The sequence below is a fragment of the Dreissena polymorpha genome, chromosome 4, assembly GCF_020536995.1.
Source record: "Dreissena polymorpha isolate Duluth1 chromosome 4, UMN_Dpol_1.0, whole genome shotgun sequence".
NCBI lineage: Eukaryota > Metazoa > Mollusca > Bivalvia > Myida > Dreissenidae > Dreissena > Dreissena polymorpha.
This window is the reverse complement of record NC_068358.1, coordinates 52,387,237-52,408,511: the sequence shown is the minus strand read 5'-3', so window position 1 is coordinate 52,408,511 and position 21,275 is coordinate 52,387,237. Positions and strand designations below refer to the sequence as shown.

The 21,275-nt window shown below is 37.5% G+C and overlaps 1 protein-coding gene across 4 annotated transcripts in view; it reads left to right on the top strand.

Moving 5' to 3' along the window:
- The window catches only part of LOC127876102 (uncharacterized), an 85,522-nt gene extending 80,217 nt beyond the window's left edge, over nucleotides 1-5,305 (top strand). For all 4 annotated transcript variants that reach the window (XM_052421026.1, XM_052421024.1, XM_052421027.1 and 1 more), the window contains one exon: nucleotides 2,886-5,305. In XM_052421026.1, coding sequence (XP_052276986.1) covers nucleotides 2,900-4,213 — 1,314 coding nt within the window. In that variant the 5' untranslated portion in view covers nucleotides 2,886-2,899 and the 3' untranslated portion in view covers nucleotides 4,214-5,305. The remainder of the gene's footprint in view (nucleotides 1-2,885) is intronic.
- Nucleotides 5,306-21,275: the final 15,970 nt, after the last annotated feature.

The window sequence follows — 21,275 nt, the reverse complement described above, 5'->3', positions numbered from 1 at the left end:
GTTGTCAGCAGTTGATCGTTATTCTCAAGTGACCGTTAAGTCAGTTTTTACTGTATATAACTTTCTTAAATAGCGTAGTTGGATGCTGTTAGTAGCTCATACATGAGAAGGGAAATACATTCTTTTAAATTTCCCATCAAGCTTGTCATCTGACGGCTTAGACTGCGACCTCCGTCCAGCACTCTTTGGGGTACAGACTTGAACAATTTGCCGTGGCTGGTGCTCGTGTGAGCCAACAAGTGCTGCTGTCATGGTCCGGATGTACTCGTTTGTCTAGTGCTTCAAGTGGATGCGAAGCAAACTTCAGAGACACGTGTGTTCAAATTTGTATATCATGTTTTCTGTGTCCGCTTGAAGCTGCCACAGGTCTCGCAGCCGGACAGTAGGATGGAGATTACTAGGTACTTGTAGAGCCCGCACTTTGTGTGGAGGCTGATGAAGTTTATTGTCTACAGCCAACTTATTCTTGTTATCGCTGCGGCTGTCGTGGCAATTCTTATTCCGACCTCAAGTGCTTTCGTTGGAAAGGGTTGCTCCCGACTAGTTGAAACAGGTCACCCATTCTAGCTCTCTATCGTTTATGTTGATGTCTGCACAGTTTTTGTTCGTAGTGTTCACAAATATCTTCGACTTCTACGTGTTGACCTCCATTCAACATTCTCCTGCTATATCAGAGGGTCTGTTTGTGAGGTATTTGAGTTCACTGCGTGCGTTCAGTGAATTCCAATACATCTACGCACACGACAAAGTAATAAATAGTTTAATATAGATCATGTTCTTCTCAATAATTTCATACTATGGAAACTTCGCGGGCAAATTAATTTATATCTAATCTGTTAGGGTGGCGTAGACATATTTTTGCTACGAAATAATATGCGCCAATTAAGCATTTCATAGCCAATATCTGGTCTTCAAGTGACCTTTTTACGTTTTTGCATATTGACAAAATTGAACCAACGTGTTTCTCAGGTTTGCAAATTTTCGTTGTAGTATATGATATTTAAAAATTCATAATTTATAAATTATTAAAAAAATGGTGAGTTCCGTTGCTATCATTATATTTTGTGACATTAAGAGGATTGCTTATATAAAGTATAAAATGCACCAGTAACTGTATGAGCACGAATGGCCGAGTACTAAGTGTTTGCCTTTTACTCTAAGTGTCAGTGGCTCGAGCCCAGTTAAGGGTTACGTGTGTTATGCTTTTTTATTAACTTTATGCTTGTTTTTTACTGGATCTATTTAGTTCAAATGTTTACATTCATGAAATTTAAAGCATTTAATGACAAACTTCAATACTGGCCAAAATCTGTGAAGTCGGTACCGTTAAAGTCGCAAATAAAATGCATCATAACTATATTTCTATTTCTTTAGCCTTAGATGTTTATCGATCTCGGAGTTCGCAAATATCACGTTTGCTTACATTTTATGAGAGACATTTGATGTCGTAAGTGATAGAATTATTCCACAAAAGCCAAAGATTCCAATAGCATATATGGAGATGATGTCGATCTTCGTTCATATTGATCGCTGTTTTATTTTCCTTTTTCAGGAAATTTGATTCTTAAGACGTAGTTTTATCCTTACAAACATCCCAACAAATCCAGTCAATAAATAAACGCTGTGTGTATTAATGAATTAATTGCAACCATACACTTTACATTATGCTGTAGCAAAAGTAAAGCTGCAGTGAAACTGAGCTCTTAAATGTAACACAACAAACGCAGTAAAGTATCCTTTTTGGTCATGTAGTGTAAACATTGTGTAAAGCCACACATCAACGTTGTGTTAAACATACAATTGTACATATATAAGCGTTATAAATTGATTGATTTATCATGTTACTGTGTGTAATATAAAATACATTTGCTTTTCATATAAAATTAATGGAGCTAGATTCCATATCCCGATTATATCGCCAAGTCACCCCGGTAACTTCACAAATTATGTCTCAAAATAACGAGGGAAGTATACCGAATTGGAAATGATGTGCTCTATTGATATTATTCGTATTGACGACGTATCTTTTGAATATTTTTTCCGTAAAAGTCCGTCTGGACTCCGTTCTTGGTGCTCCGTAGACTTTTATAACTTCGTCACTATACGTAAATGCCAATAGTGTTGCCAATATTATTCGGTAACGTTCGATTCATAAACGCGCGGCCCTATCTTTGGAGGTATCCGTATGTCATCACATTTCGTGACGCCACCAGGAAAATACCAGATCCGAGTTTTAAGCTACATTTGTCAATCACTTTTTATCACCTCCATCAAATAGTAACGTATAGTAACACTTGCAAATCCTTTGATGAGTATTACATAGATACAGGCCAGATACATGTAATTACATTTGTAGCTACTGTTCCCATGAAGATTTTAACGGACAACTTGCACCCGTTATCCTGATACATCACCCATTATATCCTATATAGCCTATATAATGTTGTATTTGGTTCACAATTACAAAGTAAGAAGGTTTGATGAAGCAATGAGCATAAAATGAGTACGATAACATTATGCATTTTAACCCGGAATATAATAATTCACCGAGATCAATTTGTCACTTGTTCATGTGTAGTTAAGTTAGGGCTCGGTAAAAGTGCCAAAATTTCGGAAAAAAAACACCAAATAAATAAATACAAAAAACGATCAATTTGGTCAAGACTTGTACATAAACTGTATCATTGATGAGCATCCTATGTAGTCCCAAACAAATAGTCCGTTGTCACAGTTAAATATTTACGAAATAGTTTGCAGAGCTATGTTCATCTCTGCATGAAGAGTAACGTTTCATTGAACACAAATTGACCCTGCTTATGATAGGAACATCCTTTTAAATGAGTACTTTTTCCAGAAGCATTAATATTTGTTCTCTTTTGTTTTAGTCAAATGAGGAGAAATGAACAGAGATGATTTGCCATTTAAAATACACGGTAAAAACGTGACAGTCGGGCAGACGGATATCACCACTTCCGGTACGCAAAACTCAGCATCCCAGACGATCCATTACGCGCATAGGACGCCATATTACCTACCCCTTAATACGTCAACTGCCGCAAGTGAGCGCTTTTACAGCTCCTATAACCCGGAAGTTGGCATAAACACCGCTACCATTTTGGGAGGACTTCTCGTGTTGCTTGTTATTTATGTGGTTTACCGCACCCTGTGCAGAAAGAGACTATTAAAGGTGCTAGAGAAGATAAAAATGAAATCTTTTCCGGATGAATATCCTTCAGACGTTTTCGTCGAGAAAACTGTTACCAATTATAAGCAGGATACTACTGAGCTGATAAGCGAACGTGCTAAACTGCTTTGGGTTGAAAGAGCAAAGATTTCGGAGGAAGTTGCAGGCAGTAACAATGGGGGTGTTTTATTAAATGATGCCGCTTCTTGTGTGAATGGAATGGACGGATGTAACACACGGGAAATCAACAGAACATCAAGTATAAAACGAACAACTCGTGGTGATATCTGTACACTTGGTAACTGTGTTTCGCACCCACCGGAAATTGAAGAAGACGCGGAAGTGGCAACAGCGCACTGGATACAAAACGTCCGTGCGATGGATTTAAAGGAAAGACAACTGAATGGAATAATTTTAAAAATTCCGCCTGATCTCGTTTCACACAATGCCAAAACTCGCATGCACTTTCACTCAGTGACCGAATATGGGGAAGTCAATGAGGTTTCGTACCAGAGAAATAAAAGTTTGCCTTCACTAGTGGACGAACAAGAGCGTTTTAAGTTTAGCTATGCATTTACAAACATCCATAAGCAGTGTAGATCATTGCAAACAGGTACACATATATCGCTTGAAAAAGAGGAATTACACGAACATGATTCAAATTCTCACGGAACAAGCAGAAATGTTGGACAAGGCTCGCTCAGCTTGCACTCGACGACAGTTCCGGTGGACATCTGCCCAATCGTGAAAGTGCAGCATTACCATTCCCGCTGTAAGCGTAGACTTATTTCATTCTGTCCGGGCAGCAGTGACGAAGTGTCGTCTGCATCCTCGGAATATCCAGTGCAAGTGAACAGTGATTCGGCGGAGCGGGACGCCAAGTGCACGTGTCTGCAGGCAGACGACAGTGACGCGTGTCCACAGCGTCGGTGCACGGGTGGGGATCACGTATGTGTGTCACGTGATCAGATAGCGCAAAACTGTTTGAATGAGCAAACTAGGCCATGCTTGAGTGAAACGAGTGTATAGCGGTGATGCTGTAAACTGTGTATACCTGCCAAATTTTAATGAGTTTATATTACACAGGAACGTTCAGTGTCTTTTAAATAACCATACGGTGATCGAACAATGTGAAATTTTAAAGCTTGTCTTATCAATTTCTATGCATGTTCAACTCCGTTCTGCTTTATAATTTGTTGTTACAACATTGTTACAGTGAGTGTTTTTTTTAATATTATTTACGGTACTCATAACATCGTGTTAATTCCAGATAATGGCTTATATTACATTGCGTTACATCAGAATACTTTGATGATTTCTTTTTTTAGTAATTTTATTTTAAAATAAATGTTTAGTTTTTATGACCGGAGACAAATTAATGAGCCTCGCTCTGGGAAAACGGGGTTTAATGCATGTGCATAGTGTCGACTCAGGTTAGCTTGTGAAGTCCACACAGATTGATCAGGGACGACAATTTCCGCTTTAATGGAAATTGTCTTCTTTCACTTTGAGTGGAAAGTGTCGTTCCGGATTAGCCTGTGCGGGCAAGAAGGACACCTAACGCACACGCGTTAAGCCCTGTTTTCTCAGAACGAGGTTCATTTCATATACAGAAAGACATATCAGTTAAGAAAAACAGTATCTCGTAACAAAGAATTTGATTTTCCATAAATAATATGTCAGACACTAACGTCGTTAATGCGATATAGTTGTTTGTCGCGTATGATTTCAAATTATCAATCGTTTTTTCTCATTCGCTCAAGACACTTGTTTGGGCAAAAATATATTATTTTCCAGAATATGTTTGACTCTTAACTATTGCTAATGCGGACTGCACAGGCTAACCTGGGACGACACTTTACGCACATGCATTATACCCAGTTTTCTCAGAACAAAACACATATTCATTATCGCACGACGTGGCTCAATTTCATGGAAATATTAAGCTATGTCAGAGCACATTGTTTTAATTTCGTAAAATCAAATTTTGAAGAACTTTCGTACAGGTGACGAAGTTTTGTCCAAAAGCCTTAGTGCATCTTCTAGACTATGTTTGTTTGCAAATGCTAATTTGATGTTCACAAAATGTATATTAACAATGCTTGTGCACGTATGAACCAAGTATGGTATGTTCTTTTTTATGATTGCTTCTTCTTTAAAACTCAATCAACATTTTATTCACGTGTGTTGGTGTTGATAATGGTAAACAGAGATGAACAAATGAAGAATAGAAAACCCAAGCTAGTGTAAATCAGTAGTGTGTTTAGAATATACACAGAATCCAAAGGCGAGAAACATTATGACACTCAAAGCAAACATCAAAATCACGATTTTCTGTAATATAATTCTACGGTAAACACGTTCCATGAGAAGAGCAAATATGGTGCACCTTAAAAAAGAAAATGAGTGTACTTAACAATTACATAGCTCTTGCAGGATGGGAGTCAAAACTGTCGGTGAGCGATTGTTAATATAACCATGATGAGTAACTAATCACACATGCAGACGTTAAATTTGGCAAAAAATAAATGTATACTTTTTATAGTCCTCAGTGTGTTCCCAGCAACTGAATTCAGTTCAGCTTTGAGCGATGTCTATTTCAGCTCTGTCGTTATCAGTTGTACGTCAAAGTCCTAACTATGTTTCAAACAAACAAACAACAACACTGTTGTGCGATTTGCGAGAGACGCATATATTTTGGCCGCATGTGCACAGAGTTTCAAGACAATCTTGATTTTCATAAAGCAGGTACAGTAATACGAAATTACAAGTATAATTGATGCGCATTTTCATCGTGCGCATAAATGTATGCTCAGGTAAAATCTGTAGTAAATATTCAGTAAATTGTGTATAGAATTAAACCGCATTACGATAAAGCATCAACTACAGATTTAACCATATATTCGTCACAAGAATGGTAGCCGCCCACGAACAACTCCCTTTTATGGTGGGTTTATTCCCTACCTAGGAAGAAACGTGGGGCACGTAGCAATGCACTTAGACCATTCTTCAGAATATCGGAATTACGGCCTTTATCCGAGCATATACATAACATAAAATATTAAATAAAACAATTATGGATATACAATATATACATAAAAATGTACTCATACAAAACATGAATTTGAATTTGATCGTGCCACGTTGACGCCTTCGCTAGAACTGATTTCTATCGCTATTTATTTCTATAAATAGCAATACACAAAACAAACTCGCAAAACCGGTTTGTTTTCTCATGTCCGTCAGGACAAAAGTACTCCACTATACGATGTAACGCGGAGTACTATAATTATCGAACAAGTGGATTATTATTTGATAATGCCATAGTTTCACGAGTAAAGAACGTAACAATGATTAGTAGCAGTAAACATTCATTTGCACGCAATGACATTTATGCTGCAGAGAAAAAGTGAAAAGCTGTGCACTTGTCACAACACACACTTATGAAAGAGGTTGGAAGGGCAACAGGTACACTAAAAAATATTCCAAATAAATATGGGCTCTTCGAGACATAAAAATCTGATTGGCATTCGAACCTGCTGATTGGCATTTCGACCTGCTGATTGGCATCCCCATCTGCTGATTGGCTTTCCGACTTGTTGATTGGCATTCCCACATGCAGATCTACATTCCCACCTGCAGATCTACATTCCCACCTGCAAATCGACATTCCCACCTGCAGATCGACATCCCCACTAGCAGATTGACATATACACCTGCTGGTTGGAGTTATCATCTGGCTGCTAGACATTCACACCAGCTGATTGACATTTCCACCTGCTGATTGACACTCCCACCTACTTATTGACATTCCCACCTGCTCATTGAAATTCCCACCTGCTGATTGAAATTCCCACCAGCTGATTGGCATTCCCACCTGCCTTTACATTCCTACCTGCTGATTGACATTCCCACCTGCTGATTGACATTTCCACCTACTGATTGACACTCCCACCTACTTATTGAGATTCCCACCTGCTCATTGAAATTCCCACCTGCTCATTGAAATTCCCATCTACTTATTGACATTTCCACCTGCTCATTGAAATTCCCACCTGCCTTTACATTCCTACCTGCTGATTGACATTCCCAGCTGCTGATTTAAATTAAATTTAAATTCCCACCTGTTGATTGGCATTCTAACCTGCTCATTGACATTCCCACCAGCTGATTGAAATTCCCACCTGCTGATTGACATTCCCATATGCTGAATGACCTTCCAATCTGCTGAATGACCTTCCGCACTGCTGATTAACATAACCAACTACTGATTGGCATTCTCACCTGCTGATTGGCAACTTATAAAACTCTCATGGCGATCGCGGGCGTGGATCAATACTGCAGCATCCTTGTAAAACCAATTATTTGCATTAAAAGTAATACAATGATATATCGTATGAACAGACAACTGTGTTGCTAGCGACGCTGCGTTACCATGGCAATTATAAAGTCTTGTAACGTTGTATTTGAGTTTGTGAGTGATATACCAACCTGGCTTAATTACGTTTTCGCTAACGAACGAACTAGTTATCTGAACATTGATGTACACAATAAATAAACGTATTGATCAACGTTGCTGCGCACACTCGCTTACATCAATGCATTTAATACATGTTTAATTCATGTTCGTTGCAGTTACACACAAACGCACGTATATATCAAGTTATTAGTAAACTCGTTTATCTGAAAACATTACATCAAACTTAAAATGCCGTATTTGTATGTCCTGCTATAAATGTTTTATGATTAGTTTGCGCTTTGCAAAAAGTTGCGTTTGAAAAGCGCACGCATTATTTGATCATTATTTTGTATTTTTCATTATAATCATTTGAGGAAATTGGATTTCTGTTGCTCTTTCCATAGCCGCTGTGTAACAATGTCTGAGATTTTTAGCTGTCGTGGGTGACAATTATTCTGCTTAGACAGGCATTCCTCTTGTTTATGTCTAGACAATGTCGGTCTTAGTTCCTGCAAGTCATAGACTTTTTCTTAATGAAGCTATAAAGGAATTCGAAATCAAAAGATGTGATTTTATCTTGGCAACGGATCACAGAAAAATACGTTAAAAGCACGCACTTAAAAGTCTAGGTGTAAGCTTTTTAGCTAGTGATTGAACGAATACATTTTATTCTTTTCAATCTTTTCAGATTAACAAGTATCTCAATCAATGGGGAAGAATATTGTTATTCAAACTAACGTAATTTCAACGCTTTTGTCAACTTAAGAATATGCAAGTAGCACAAGTCAATTTCAAAGTAAACAGTTGTTTTAACAGATTAGATGAGTTCCGACTATGGTTTATTCATAAAAAAAGATTTCGCGACTTAGATCAAGTTTTGCTTTAAAGAATTTTTGACACCGGACACATTCAGTAGATGACGATTAGACGTGTTTTAAAACGTTATTTACGATGAGCTAATTAGAAAATATTCGGTAATGCTCGTGTACAAAATGTCATTAAATATTTATTTCTAATCAAATGTAAATTAATTTCGTATGAAATCAAATGGATTGCTAAAAGCTATAATTTTTGTTGATATTTCGTTGAAATTAGTCGGACCTGCTTGTCACAAAAACCCATACATCGCTTAAAAGGCAGTTGCAAAGTAAATGCACCGCGTAATTTGCAGAAATTCCAACCTATGTAGGCTCATTTTCACTCTTAATATGAGCCTCGTTTTGGGAATACTATGTTTAATTAATAGGCGTATAGTGTCGCCCTATATGAGTTTGTGTAGTCCGCACAGCCTAATTCTGTGACGTAACTTTCCGCTTTTATTGAATTGTTCGTTAAATTTTAGTCACTTCTTAAATCCATTATATACGGAAAATGTCGCCCGGATTAGCCCGGACTGCACAGGCTAATCTGGGAATACACTTCGCGCACATGCATTTAGTCCAGTTTACTAGAACAATGCTAAAATGACCCAATGCACTATTTTTCACGAAACGATGTTCATATTTAATTTTCATACTCTCATAATTTTCTGTCGAATCGATTTTTTTTTCAGATTCCGAATCATTTTCCAGATTCTCGTAAAAGATGCATCGTTTTCCTAAAAAAACATCACATGGTAAGGTTACCAAGTACGACTGCAATTTTATGCGTTTTTCAATGCTAACATAAGTGTCTTGTTGAAATTAACATTTTAATGAAATTGAAAAATAATTGAAATTGTCAGTTATTATTCACATCTTAAACGATTTAATGCCCTAAATGTTTTATTTAAAATTCGAAGTATCACATCATTTTACAACAAAGTATATGTAAGTATATTATTAACCTATGTTTGACATGAGCGAATTTTATTAATGGGGTATGCTTTTATTGAAATTCGGCTACAATTTAGATCTACCGGTATTCAAAATTTTGAAAAGATCTGTTTAGGTCCATATTAACAGAAATTGCAATACCTTTTCCCCGTCATGTCGACATTGTAGCATTATGTGAATTGTTTCGTTAGAATATTATCTTCCGTGATCATATTTTATCTTCCTATTGACTCATTCTTTATTCTTGAAAAAGCGTTACGAATGATTTGGAACACAAAACAGTGTGCACAACATTATCAAATATATACTTATAATTAAAAAGGTAAGACAATGCTAAGCGGATTTGAGATGAATCATTAAGTAAGTCAATTCCCAGAACACAATAATCGTATTTAGAGACTAAATGCTACACTCGTCGTTCTTGTCAAATGAACACACACACAAACTATTTCCACTTAAAATAGTTATTCTTATAACTTTGAACAGCTTTTCGCCTGTAATTAATTTCTGTTCAGCTTTTATGCAATGTCTTTTAGCACTCAGTTATTGCAGTATAATTAGTTAGCATGCGATAAAAACAGGCCAAAAATGTTCTGTGTGTGATCAATGGTCCTTTATTGGTCATTATATTTGGTCGAGTTGTCGAACGAGTGGTCCTTTGATTGCTTGACGTAAAAAGCTTCTTGAACATGAATGGTAACTATATAAGACTGACATGTCGTTCAATGAAATAAACAAGTATTGAGCAGAGTAGTGTATATGAGCTGTGCTCTTGGAAACCGGGCTTAATGCATGTGCGTAAAGTGTCGTCTCAGATTCGCATGTGCAGTCACTAAAGGCTGATCAAGGGCAACACTTGCCATGTAGACTTTATTCTCGTTTGAAAGAGTCTTCCTTTAAGCTAAAAGTGTCGTCCCTAGATGTCGACACAGGCTCAACGTAAAGACGTATGAAGCTGTGCTTAGAATCTCTGCAAAAATGTTTTCTTAATTCTGAAAAATGTATTTCATCCCTTTATGACCGAAGCTAAATGTGTATATACGACAGTAAATTGAACAGAATTTTATTTGGTACGCGTTATGGGAAAACTGGGCTTAATTTATGTGCGTAAAGTGACGCCCAATATAAACCTGTGGAGTCCGCACACACTCATCTGGAAAGAGACCTTACAAACATGAATTAGCCCCGTTTTTTCCAGAGCGAGGCTCATTTGTATACATTAGCATTGTCTTCCTACAAAAAACAGTCATACTTCTGAAGATATAATTTGTTATCTGAGTATAATAATAATAACTACACAGATTTTAAATGAGGATGTACAAGGATATTAAAAAACATAACAAACACCGTTACAAAAAAAACACATATTTATAAACGTCATTCTTGCAGTTTTCCAGCGGTCTATTACATGAGAACACATTACTGCTGCGACTGTTTTCAAGTTTTGCCGGCGTTCTAATGGAATTGTTATTTTGAGGTATTTCTTAAAACGTATTTCCTGTCAGTCTTGTCTGTAGTGCGTCTTTACTACAATCAAAATATCTGAGAAAACTGGGTTAATGCAATCAGGGACGACACTTTCCGCGTGTATAGTAGTTTTCTTTTAAAAGGTAGTCTCTGCTAAGCAAAAATTCAGTTAAGACAGTATGTGTGGTCCCTGATTAGCCTGTGCGAACTGCACATGCTAATCTGGAACGACACTTAACGCACATGCGATACACCATGTTTTCCCAGCGCGAGACTCATTTTTAAATGTATACACTGGATTAAAGATATATCTCACAACAGATTAAACATTCCCGTAAATCTTAAAATGAAATGATACGTTAAACACATTTAGTGAAAGGCGAATCTCTCAGCTCCGCAACCGAGTCATTATATCTTACTAGCTGTTACTTGGCTTATTGGTGTTGAAGGGAGATATTCCTTAAAATCAATATCCGCAAAAGCCTCTATGAATGATTAGTTGCATCAGTCTATATGTTTAAAGAACTTACACTACATATCACGTGCTGCAATATTAAGCAAAATAACATGTAGACCGAAATAATCAATTGAAAAAGTCACGAGTTTGAATTTGTATCACATCGCTATCAATTAGTATGTGCACTCAGAGGCACTTCTAACGCAACACTTATATATAAATTTTCGATTATTTATTTAACGGATTTCGTCAAAAGGGGGAATTTTAACTAATACAACAGATGTTAATATGTCGTATAAGTGTTATCTTTATTAATCATTTTGTGGATGAAATATATTAAACTATATATAACACCTAGCACTATAAAATAGTCACAAACTGAAACAATTAAAAAATATATTTTTGTAGTGAACATAATGCAACTGTTAATCTCAATCAAACATGGCCTAAATACATATAATTGTCAGGTTACTCAGTATCATCCTCATATCTCATTGCCTTGCCGACAGATTGACACAGTTATCCCAGCGAGAACCCCTGATATAGACTGAATGCCGATGGCATATTCATCCGTTCCCAAATACGGGCCAGTTGAAGTTACCGTATGATTAAAAGGGTTGAAACGCCGTTTAAAACATGCTCAACTCGTCACAAAATGTTTTATAATTTTTGGATGGGGTTCTTTTGGAGGAAGAGCAAAATGTTCGTTATATGTGATCTGGCGTTTGCGTAGTACATGTGTTGCACGAGCGATGCGAGCTTGTGTTAAACTATATGGCCAATAAACGATCGACCAGTCTGCAGTCACAATGCGTTTATACACGATCATTCACCAAGTTATCCGAGATATACCACTCACCCAAATGTCGGGGTCGGAGTCGGCAACGGCATCCGCGTAGTTCTCTAGTTAAGAGGCGGTTTGCAAATTACGTTTACGTGCGTATTCAAATCATAAAATCGCAGCTGTTCAATGCGACCTTGGAAATAGCCATACTGTCACCTGCTGTTACAATTGAGCTATGTATGGACCCAGCCAAATTGAAAAAAATCTCGATCTTCACTGCATCTCTTTCTGCATAACAATGGCATATTGATATTCTTCCATGATATATTTTCCTTGGAGAATGAAAACGGCATCTTGATCGTTCGTCATTTTATGTGAAAAGATATAGTGGCGCTCATTAATGCGGACTATTACCTTTTAAAAACAACATTATCCGAAAGAAATGCGGACGTAGTAAATGGAGCATACCTATCAATTACACAGAACAAACTTCAGAGTGAGGTAATGACCTGCAAGTACCTATGAAAGACCTGCAAAAGTCTGTAAGGTCTTGGTGGGGACGAGGCGTGGACGGATGAGCATCACACGGACATAGTACTTGTAGTGAGAACGCAGAGACAAGACGGCTAGAAAAACATCAGCGCCACGCTAAGGACTTCATAACTTTGTCCTTATCTGACCTTTACATTGTGAAATATCACTACAAGGTATGCACTGTGTGCATTTTCGTTCCATTACGCGCAAAAAAAACACGTTCGCCACGGTTGGTCCCAAGGTCGAGCATGTACTCGAAAAATCCTGTCAGTACTTGAAGGACATTATGAGGACGTGATTTGGTAACGCGGCACTCATAAGAAAGGTGAAGAAAGGAGCTTAACAAAAACATTCACGAACAAATTAGGTTGATTAGTATAGTCGTTTTTATAATTATATCTGACAAAACCATACCATTGAACTTGTGAGTTAAAATGATCATGTGTATTTGACATGTATAACTTTCCTCAACATCGAAGTTAACTACTAAGATAAAAAATATGCTACATAAGTGTCATACATCACATTAGATTATCCATACATTACGTGCAGGTTATTAGATATTAAGTTTTATGTATACCAACGCTACTTATAACGTGAGCCGCGTCAATCCAAAATGGGTCTTATGTCATGTATGTTCAGGAGCTACCCAGCAAGTTTGTTGCGGGATGCTGTAAGTAGACCATACACAGGGAGGGACGTCACTCTTTTAAATTGTCCATCACGCTTTTCTTCTGACCACTAAGAGCGACCTCAATCCAGAATAATTTGGGGCACAGTCTTGAAAAATGAGTCGTGTCTGGTGCTCTTGTGGACCAACACGTGCTGGTGCCATGGTCCGGATGTACTCGCTGGTCTGGTGCTCTATGTAGTAGCTACGGAGAAGTCTTCGGAGACTCTTGTGTTCAAAAACGTCATCCTGCCCTCTGTTTCCGCGTGAAGCAGCCACAGATCTCGCAGCCGTATAGTAGGATGGAGATTATGAGGTACTTGTAGAGCCCGCGCTTTATGCGGAGGCTGATGGAGCTTATTCTCTACAAACTTCTAAGTCTGGTCATCGCTACGGTTGCCGTGGCAATTCTTATTGGGATCTCAAGTGCTATCGTTGGACATGGTTGCCCCCGAGTAGTTGAAACTCGTCACCTTTTTTAGCTCTCTGTCGTTCATTTTAATTGTGTTCACGGTTAATGGTCGTACTGTTCACCAAGATCTTCGACTTCTCCGTGCTGACCTCTATTACGTATGTCCCTGCTCTTTCTGAGGGTCTGTTGGTGAGGTCTTAAAGTTCAATGCGTACGTTTAGTGAACTCCAATGCATCTACATACACGACAACGTTATAATCAGTTTAATATCAATCATGTTTTCTCAATTATTTCATACTGTGGAAACATCACGGGCAAATTAATTTTTATCTAATCTGTTAGGGTGGCGCAGACGTATTTTGCGCTTCGAAACATTATGCGCTAATTAAGCAGCTGATATCCTGTATATCAGGTCTTAAAGGAACCTTTTCAAATTTTGGTTAAATGACAACATTGAAAAAAATGTTGCAGATTTGCAAATTTTCGTTGTAGTTATGATATTTTCGAGGAAACAGTAATACTGATTATTTACCATGCTTTAATATATCCCTTATAGGCATCTTTTGACGATTTAAAAACCTGTTAATTATAAAGCGACACAAACGTGACACGATTGGATAATTTGGAGAGTTCTTTTGTCATCGTTATATTTTGTGAGATTACGATAATTGCTAATATAATGTATAGAATACACCTTTCACTGTATGAGCACAAATGGTCGAGAGGTTTAAGTGTTTGACTTTTACTCCAAGTGTCAGTGGTTCGAGCCCATTTTTTATTGGAGCTATCTAGTTTAAACGTTTTCATTATGAAATTTTAAGCATTTAATGGCAAACTTCAATACTGGCCAAAATCTGTTAAATCGGTCCCGTTAAAGTCACAAATAACATGCATGATTACTTTATTGCTATTTCTATCGCCTTCGATGTTTATCGATCTCGAAGGTCGCAAATAACACGTTGGCTTACTTGCTATGAGATACATTTTATGTCGTGGGTGATAGAATTATTCCACAAAAGTAAAAGATTCCAATAGCATATATGGAAATGTAGATCTGTGTTCATATTGATCGCTGTTTTATTTTCCTTTTCCAGGAAATGTGATTCTTAAGACGTAGTTTTATCCTTACAAACATCACAACAAAACCAATAAACAAACACACGCTTTGTGTATTAATGAATTAATTGCAACCATGCAATTAATATTTTACTATCGCAAAAGTAAAGCAGCAGTGAAACTGAGCTCTTAAATGTAACACAACAAACGCAGTAAAGTATCCTTTTTGGTCAAGTAGTGTAAACATTGTGTAAAGCCTCACACCAACGCTGTGTTATACATACATATATAAGAGTTACAAACTGATTTATTTATCATGTTACTGTGTGTAATATAAAATACATTTGCTTGTCATATACAATTAATGGAGTCAGATTCCATATCCCGATTATATCGCCGAGTAACCCCGGTAACTTCACAAATTATGTCTCAAAATAACGAGAGAAGTATACCGCAGTGTACATGATGTGCTCTATTGATATTATTCGTATTTACGAAATATCTATTGAATATGTTTTCCTTAAAATTCCTTCCTGATTCCATTCTTGGGGCTCCGTAGCCTTTTATAACTTCGTCACTATCCGTAAATACCAATAGTTTTGCCAATATTATTCGGTAACGTTCGATTCATAAAAGCGCGACCATATCTTAAGAGGTATCCGTATGTTATCATATTTTGCAACGTCAACAGAACAATACCAGCTCCAAGTTTTAGGCTACATTTGTCAATCACTCCATCAAGTAGTAATGTATGGTAACACTTGCAAATCCGTTGATGGTTATTACATAGATATATGCCAGATACTTACATTTGTAGTTACTGCTCCTATGAAGATTATAACGACAGCTTACACCCGTTATACTGATACCTCACCCATGATATCCTATATAATTTTCTATTTGGTTCACATTTACAAAGTCAGTAGGTTTGATTCAGCCATGATGATAAAATGAGTACGATGACATTATGCATTTTACGCCGGAATAAAATAATTCACCGAGATCAGTTCGTCACGTGTTAATTTGCAGTCAACGGAGGGCTCGGAGAAAGTTCCAACAATTATCTGCCATTCTGGCCGGCTGACGGGAAAACCATAAAAATCTATACATAAAACGATCACTTTGGTCAAGACTTGTACACAAACGTGTGTGGTACTATGTAGTACCAAACAAATAGTCCGCTGTCACAGTTAAATATTTACGAAATTGTTTGCAGAGCTATGTGCATCTCTGCATGAAGAGTAAAAGTTACATTAAACAAAAATGGACACTGCTTATGATAGGAACATCCTTTTAAAGGAGTACTTTTTCCAGAAGCATTAATATGTGTTCTCTTTTGTTTCAGTCAAATAAAGAGAAATGAACACAGATGATTTGCCATTTAAAATGCATGGTACAAACGTGACAGTCGGACAGACGGACATCACCACTTCCGGTACGCCAAACTCAGCATCCCAGACGATCCATTACGCGCATATGACGTCATATTACCTTCCCCTTAATACATCAACTGCCGCAAGTGAGCGCTTTTACAGCTCCTATAACTCGGAAGTTGTCATTAACACCGCTTCCATTTTAGGAGGACTTCTGCTGTTGCTCGTTATTTATGTGGTTTACCGCACCCTGTGCAGAAAGAGGCTATTAAAGGTGCTAGAGAAGATAAAAATGAAATCTTTTTCGGATGAATATCCTTCAGACGTTTTCGTCGAGAAAACTGTTACCAATTTTAAGCAAGATACCACTAAGCTGATAACCGAACGTGCTAAACTGCTTTGGGTTGAAAGAGCAAAGATCTCGGAGGAAGTTGTAGGCAGTAACAAATGTGGTGTTTTATTAAATGATGCCGCATCTTGTGTGAATGGAATGGACGGATGTAACACACAGGAACTCACAGAACAGCAAGTATAAAACGAACAACTCGTGGTGATATCTGTTCACTTGGTAACTGTGTTTCGCACCAACAGGAAATTGAAGAAGACGCGGAAGTCGCGACCGCGCACTGGATACAAAACGTCCGTGCGATTGATATAAAGGAAAGACAACTGAATGGAATCAGTTTAAACATTTCGCCTGATCTCGTTTCACACAATGCGAAAACTCGCATGCACTTCCACTCAGTGACCGAATATGGGGAAGTCAATGAGGTTTCGTACCAGAGAAATAAAAGTTTGCCTTCACTAGTGGACGAACAAGAGCGTTTACAGTTTAGCTATGCATTTACAAACAGCCATAAGCAATGTAGATCATTGCTAACAGGTACAAATATATCGCTTGAAACAGAGGAATTACACGAACATGAATAAAATTCTCGTGGAACAAGCAGGAATAATGGACAAGTTTCGCTCGGCTTGAACACGACGACAGTTCTGGTGGACATCTGTCCAATCGTAAAAGTGCAGCATCACCATTCCCGCTGTAAGCGTAGACTTATTTCATTCTGTCCGGGCAGCAGTGACGAAGTGTCGTCTGCACCCTCGGAATATCCAGTGCAAGCGAACTGTGATTCGGCGGAGCGGGACGCCAAGTGCACGTGTCTGCAGGCAGACGACAGTGACGCGTGTCCACAGCGTTGGTGCACGGGTGGGGATCACGTATGTGTGTCACGTGATCAGATAGCGCAAAACTGTTTGAATGAGCAAACTAGGCCATGCTTGAGTGAAACGAGTGTATAGCGGTGATTCTGTAAACTGCGTATACCTGCCAAATTTTAATGAGTTTATATTACACAGGAACGTTCTTTGTCTTTTAAATAACCATATACGGTGTTGGAACCATGTGAAATTTTAAAGCTTGTCTTATCAATTTCTATGCATTTTCAACTCCGTTCTGCTTTATAATTTGTTGTTACAACATTGTTACAGTGAGTGTTTTTTATATCATTTACGGTACTCGTAACATCGTGTTAATCCCAGATAATGCCTTATATTACATTGCGTTACATCAGAATACTTTGATGATTTCCTTTTTAAGTAATTTTATTTTAAAATAAATGTTTCGTTTTTATGACCGGAGACAAATTAATGAGCCTCGCTCTGGGAAAACGGGGTTTAATGCATGTGAGTAGTGTCGACTCAGGTTAGCTTGTGAAGTCCACACAGACTGATCAGGGACGACAATTTCCGCTTTAATGGAAATTGTCTTCTTTCACTTTGAGTGGAAAGTGTCGTCCCGGATTAGCCTGTGCGGGCAAGAAGGACAGCTCACGCACAGGCGTTAAGCCCTGTTTTCTCAGAACAAGGTTCATTTCATATACAGAAAGACATATCAGTTAAGAAAAACAGTATCTCGTAACAAAGAATTTGATTTTCCATAAATAATATGTCAGACACTAACGTCGTTAATGCGATATAGTTGTTTGTCGCGTATGATTTCAAATTATCAAACGTTTTTCTCATTAGCTCAAGACACTTGTTTGGGCGAAAATATATTATTTTCCAGAATATGTTTGACTCATAACTATTGCTAATAATATTATCTTCATGCTACAAATACATAACTCTTTTTTAAGTTTCATATCAATAAAACTTGGAATACGTGAACTAGTTTTAACGAATTTGAACGAAAATGATTGTCTATATTGATTATTCAATATGAAACTGTGGAATGGGCTTTAACTTTTATTTCCTTCGTTGACGGGTTGCTCGTTTAGTATGTTTTTTGTGATATTTACATAATTTGTCTTGTTTTCTTTCCGAACACGTTCGTAAAAATATTACATTTATATTTGACTAGAGGCACGCCAGGTTGTTTTTTTTAAGAGACATTTTTACAGATTTAGGCATGTTTTGAAGTTTTTGATAAAATGCATTTAATTGATAAATGTAAATACCAGAACTAAAGAGTTCGAGTATAAAATAAAATTAAACTAGAAATGGCGCGGCAGAGGCCGACGCGTATCCCCACGCCGAATGTTTGACCTAGGTGTGCCCCAGGGTTGGTAATGGGGCCATGCATAGCTTAGATTGACCGTATTGTCATAAGAGAAGTTCATCATCAATTAGAAGTGAATCGGTGTAGAAAAGAAGAAATCATAGTAAAAGGCAATTTTGGGTGGGTGTGGTCTATGTGGGCGGGGCCCCAGGGTTGGTAATGAGGCCATGCATAGTTGAGATTGACCGTATTGTCATAAGAGAGGTCCAGTATCAATTTGAAGTGAATCGGTGTAGAAATGAAGAAATTATAGAAAAAGGCAATTTTGGGCGGGTGTGGTCTATGTGGGCGGGGCCCCAGGGTTGGGATTGGGGCCATGCATAGTTGAGATTGACTGTATTGTCATAAGAGAAGTTCAATATCAATTTGAAGTGAATCGGTGTAGAAATGAAAAATTATAGTAAAGGCAATTTTGGGTGGGTGTGGTCTATGTGGGCGGGGCCCCAGGGTTGGTTATGGGGCCATGCATAGTTGAGATTGACCCTAATGTCATAAGAGAAGTTCAGTATCAATTTGAAGTGAATCCGTGTAGAAATGAAAAAATTATAGTAAATGGAATTTTTTGGTGGGTGTGGCCTATGTGGGCGGGCGCCCCAGGGTTGGGATTGGGGCCATGCATAGTTGAGATTGACCCTAATGTCATAGCAAAAGTTCAGTATCAATTTGAAGTGAATCCGTGTAGAAATGAAAAAATTATAGTAAATGGAAATTTTTGGTGGGTGTGGCCTATGTGGGCGGGGCGCCCCAGGGTTGGGAATGGGGCCATGCATGGTTGTGATTGACCGTATTGTCATAAGAGAGGTCCAGTATCAATTTGAAGTGAATTGGTGTAGAAATAAAGAAGTAAATGTAAAATAACCTTAAAAAATGAGTGATAATTTCAGACGCGGCCCCACCCCAACCGCTATAACTTTTGACCCAGGTGTCAGATCAAAATTCCAAATAGTGCAGGGTCGCACATATGCTCATAGCTACCATGTGTGTAAGTTTCAAGGTTCTAGTGCTTTTAGTGTAGGAGGAGATAGTGGCCAGGACGGACGGACAGACAGACGGACGGACGGCGGAGATAACCACAATATCCCCACCTTTTTTTCAAAAAGCGTGGGGATAAAAACAAAAGTAATCCACACCTGGGTTCGAACCAATGACCCTTGGAGTAAAATTTTAGCGCTTAAACCGCTCAACCATACGTGAGTGAACTAGTGTTTTATACTTTATACCTTAGCTTATACTAATTAAATGAGTAATGTAGGTGTTGTACTCTCTAAAAGAATTATCTAAGTTTACTCCAAGGCATGTTTCACACTTTAGACTACTGTTCCAGTTTTATGTTTTGGAGATGTCGATAAGGCAAGAATACGTTTTACTAATAAATCCCTGAAATATGATAGTGTTAGACAATATAGTAAAAAAATGCACTGAAAAGGTTACATTCCACTACAAAACGGCCGAAAAAAGAATGTGAAAAAACAATAAACAATCGATTTTGATTTGTGTCAAGTACTTTCTTGTACATGACATATCTTTTTATTGCTTAAATCGATTGAGCTTAGAATGCCTTTAAGAAAAGGTATGGTAATCGGGTTCACTATGTGGAAAATGTTGCATTTATTTTCGCTTAAAGTTGTCGCGTTTACATTGAATTATATTGGGGCAATATTTAGCTTATTTTGACCTAAACTATATAGGCAATCCTCGTAAATAACATAACGATATCAACAGAACTTTCAAAATAATGCAATCGTTTCGCGTTTGTTATACTTTATAATTTTCCGATTTTTATATCTTGAAACGATGCATATTTCGGTAATGGATATTTTAGAGCATGGTAAATGTTCAGTATTACTGTTTCCTTGAAAACATAACTTCGACAAAAATTTGCAAATCTTAAACCTTTTTTCAATTTTGTCAATTTATCAAAACGTGAAAAGGTCCATTAATAGGGAGAACAGCAGAATAACAAGGGACCCTTTAAATTCTCGTGAGCCACCCTGTTAAAATATTTGGCCCCATTCCATTTTAAAGCACCATCCTCTTAATATATGTCTCATCTGTTTTAACCTTTTTTTAGCAAATGTTCTGGTAAATACTGAAACATCCTATTTGTTGTATCGACAATTGAGTTTTATAGAGTAACATACAGCATAACTTGACATTAACATAAAATTGTACTTAACAAAGAATGCCTCGTGGAATTATTCTTAATGGATGATTGAAAACTTAGTTCTTAAACGGAAACAACACAATTTAGCCAGTAATCACGTGCCAATTTTGCCTCCCGACAAAATTTTACGAAAAATGGCCAACCAGCCCTTTAAAGGTTCCCTTGCCATTTGTATTTAGCCTGGCTGAATCTATAATTTCAAATAAGTAGTTCAAATTTAACGTTTATATTTTTATTGCTTAAATATGACAATCCAAAAAAAGTATGCCATCTAAAGCATGAGCAAAAACGATGATTATTTATTTTTCTTGGCATGTGATCATTTCATGTAACTGTTCATAAA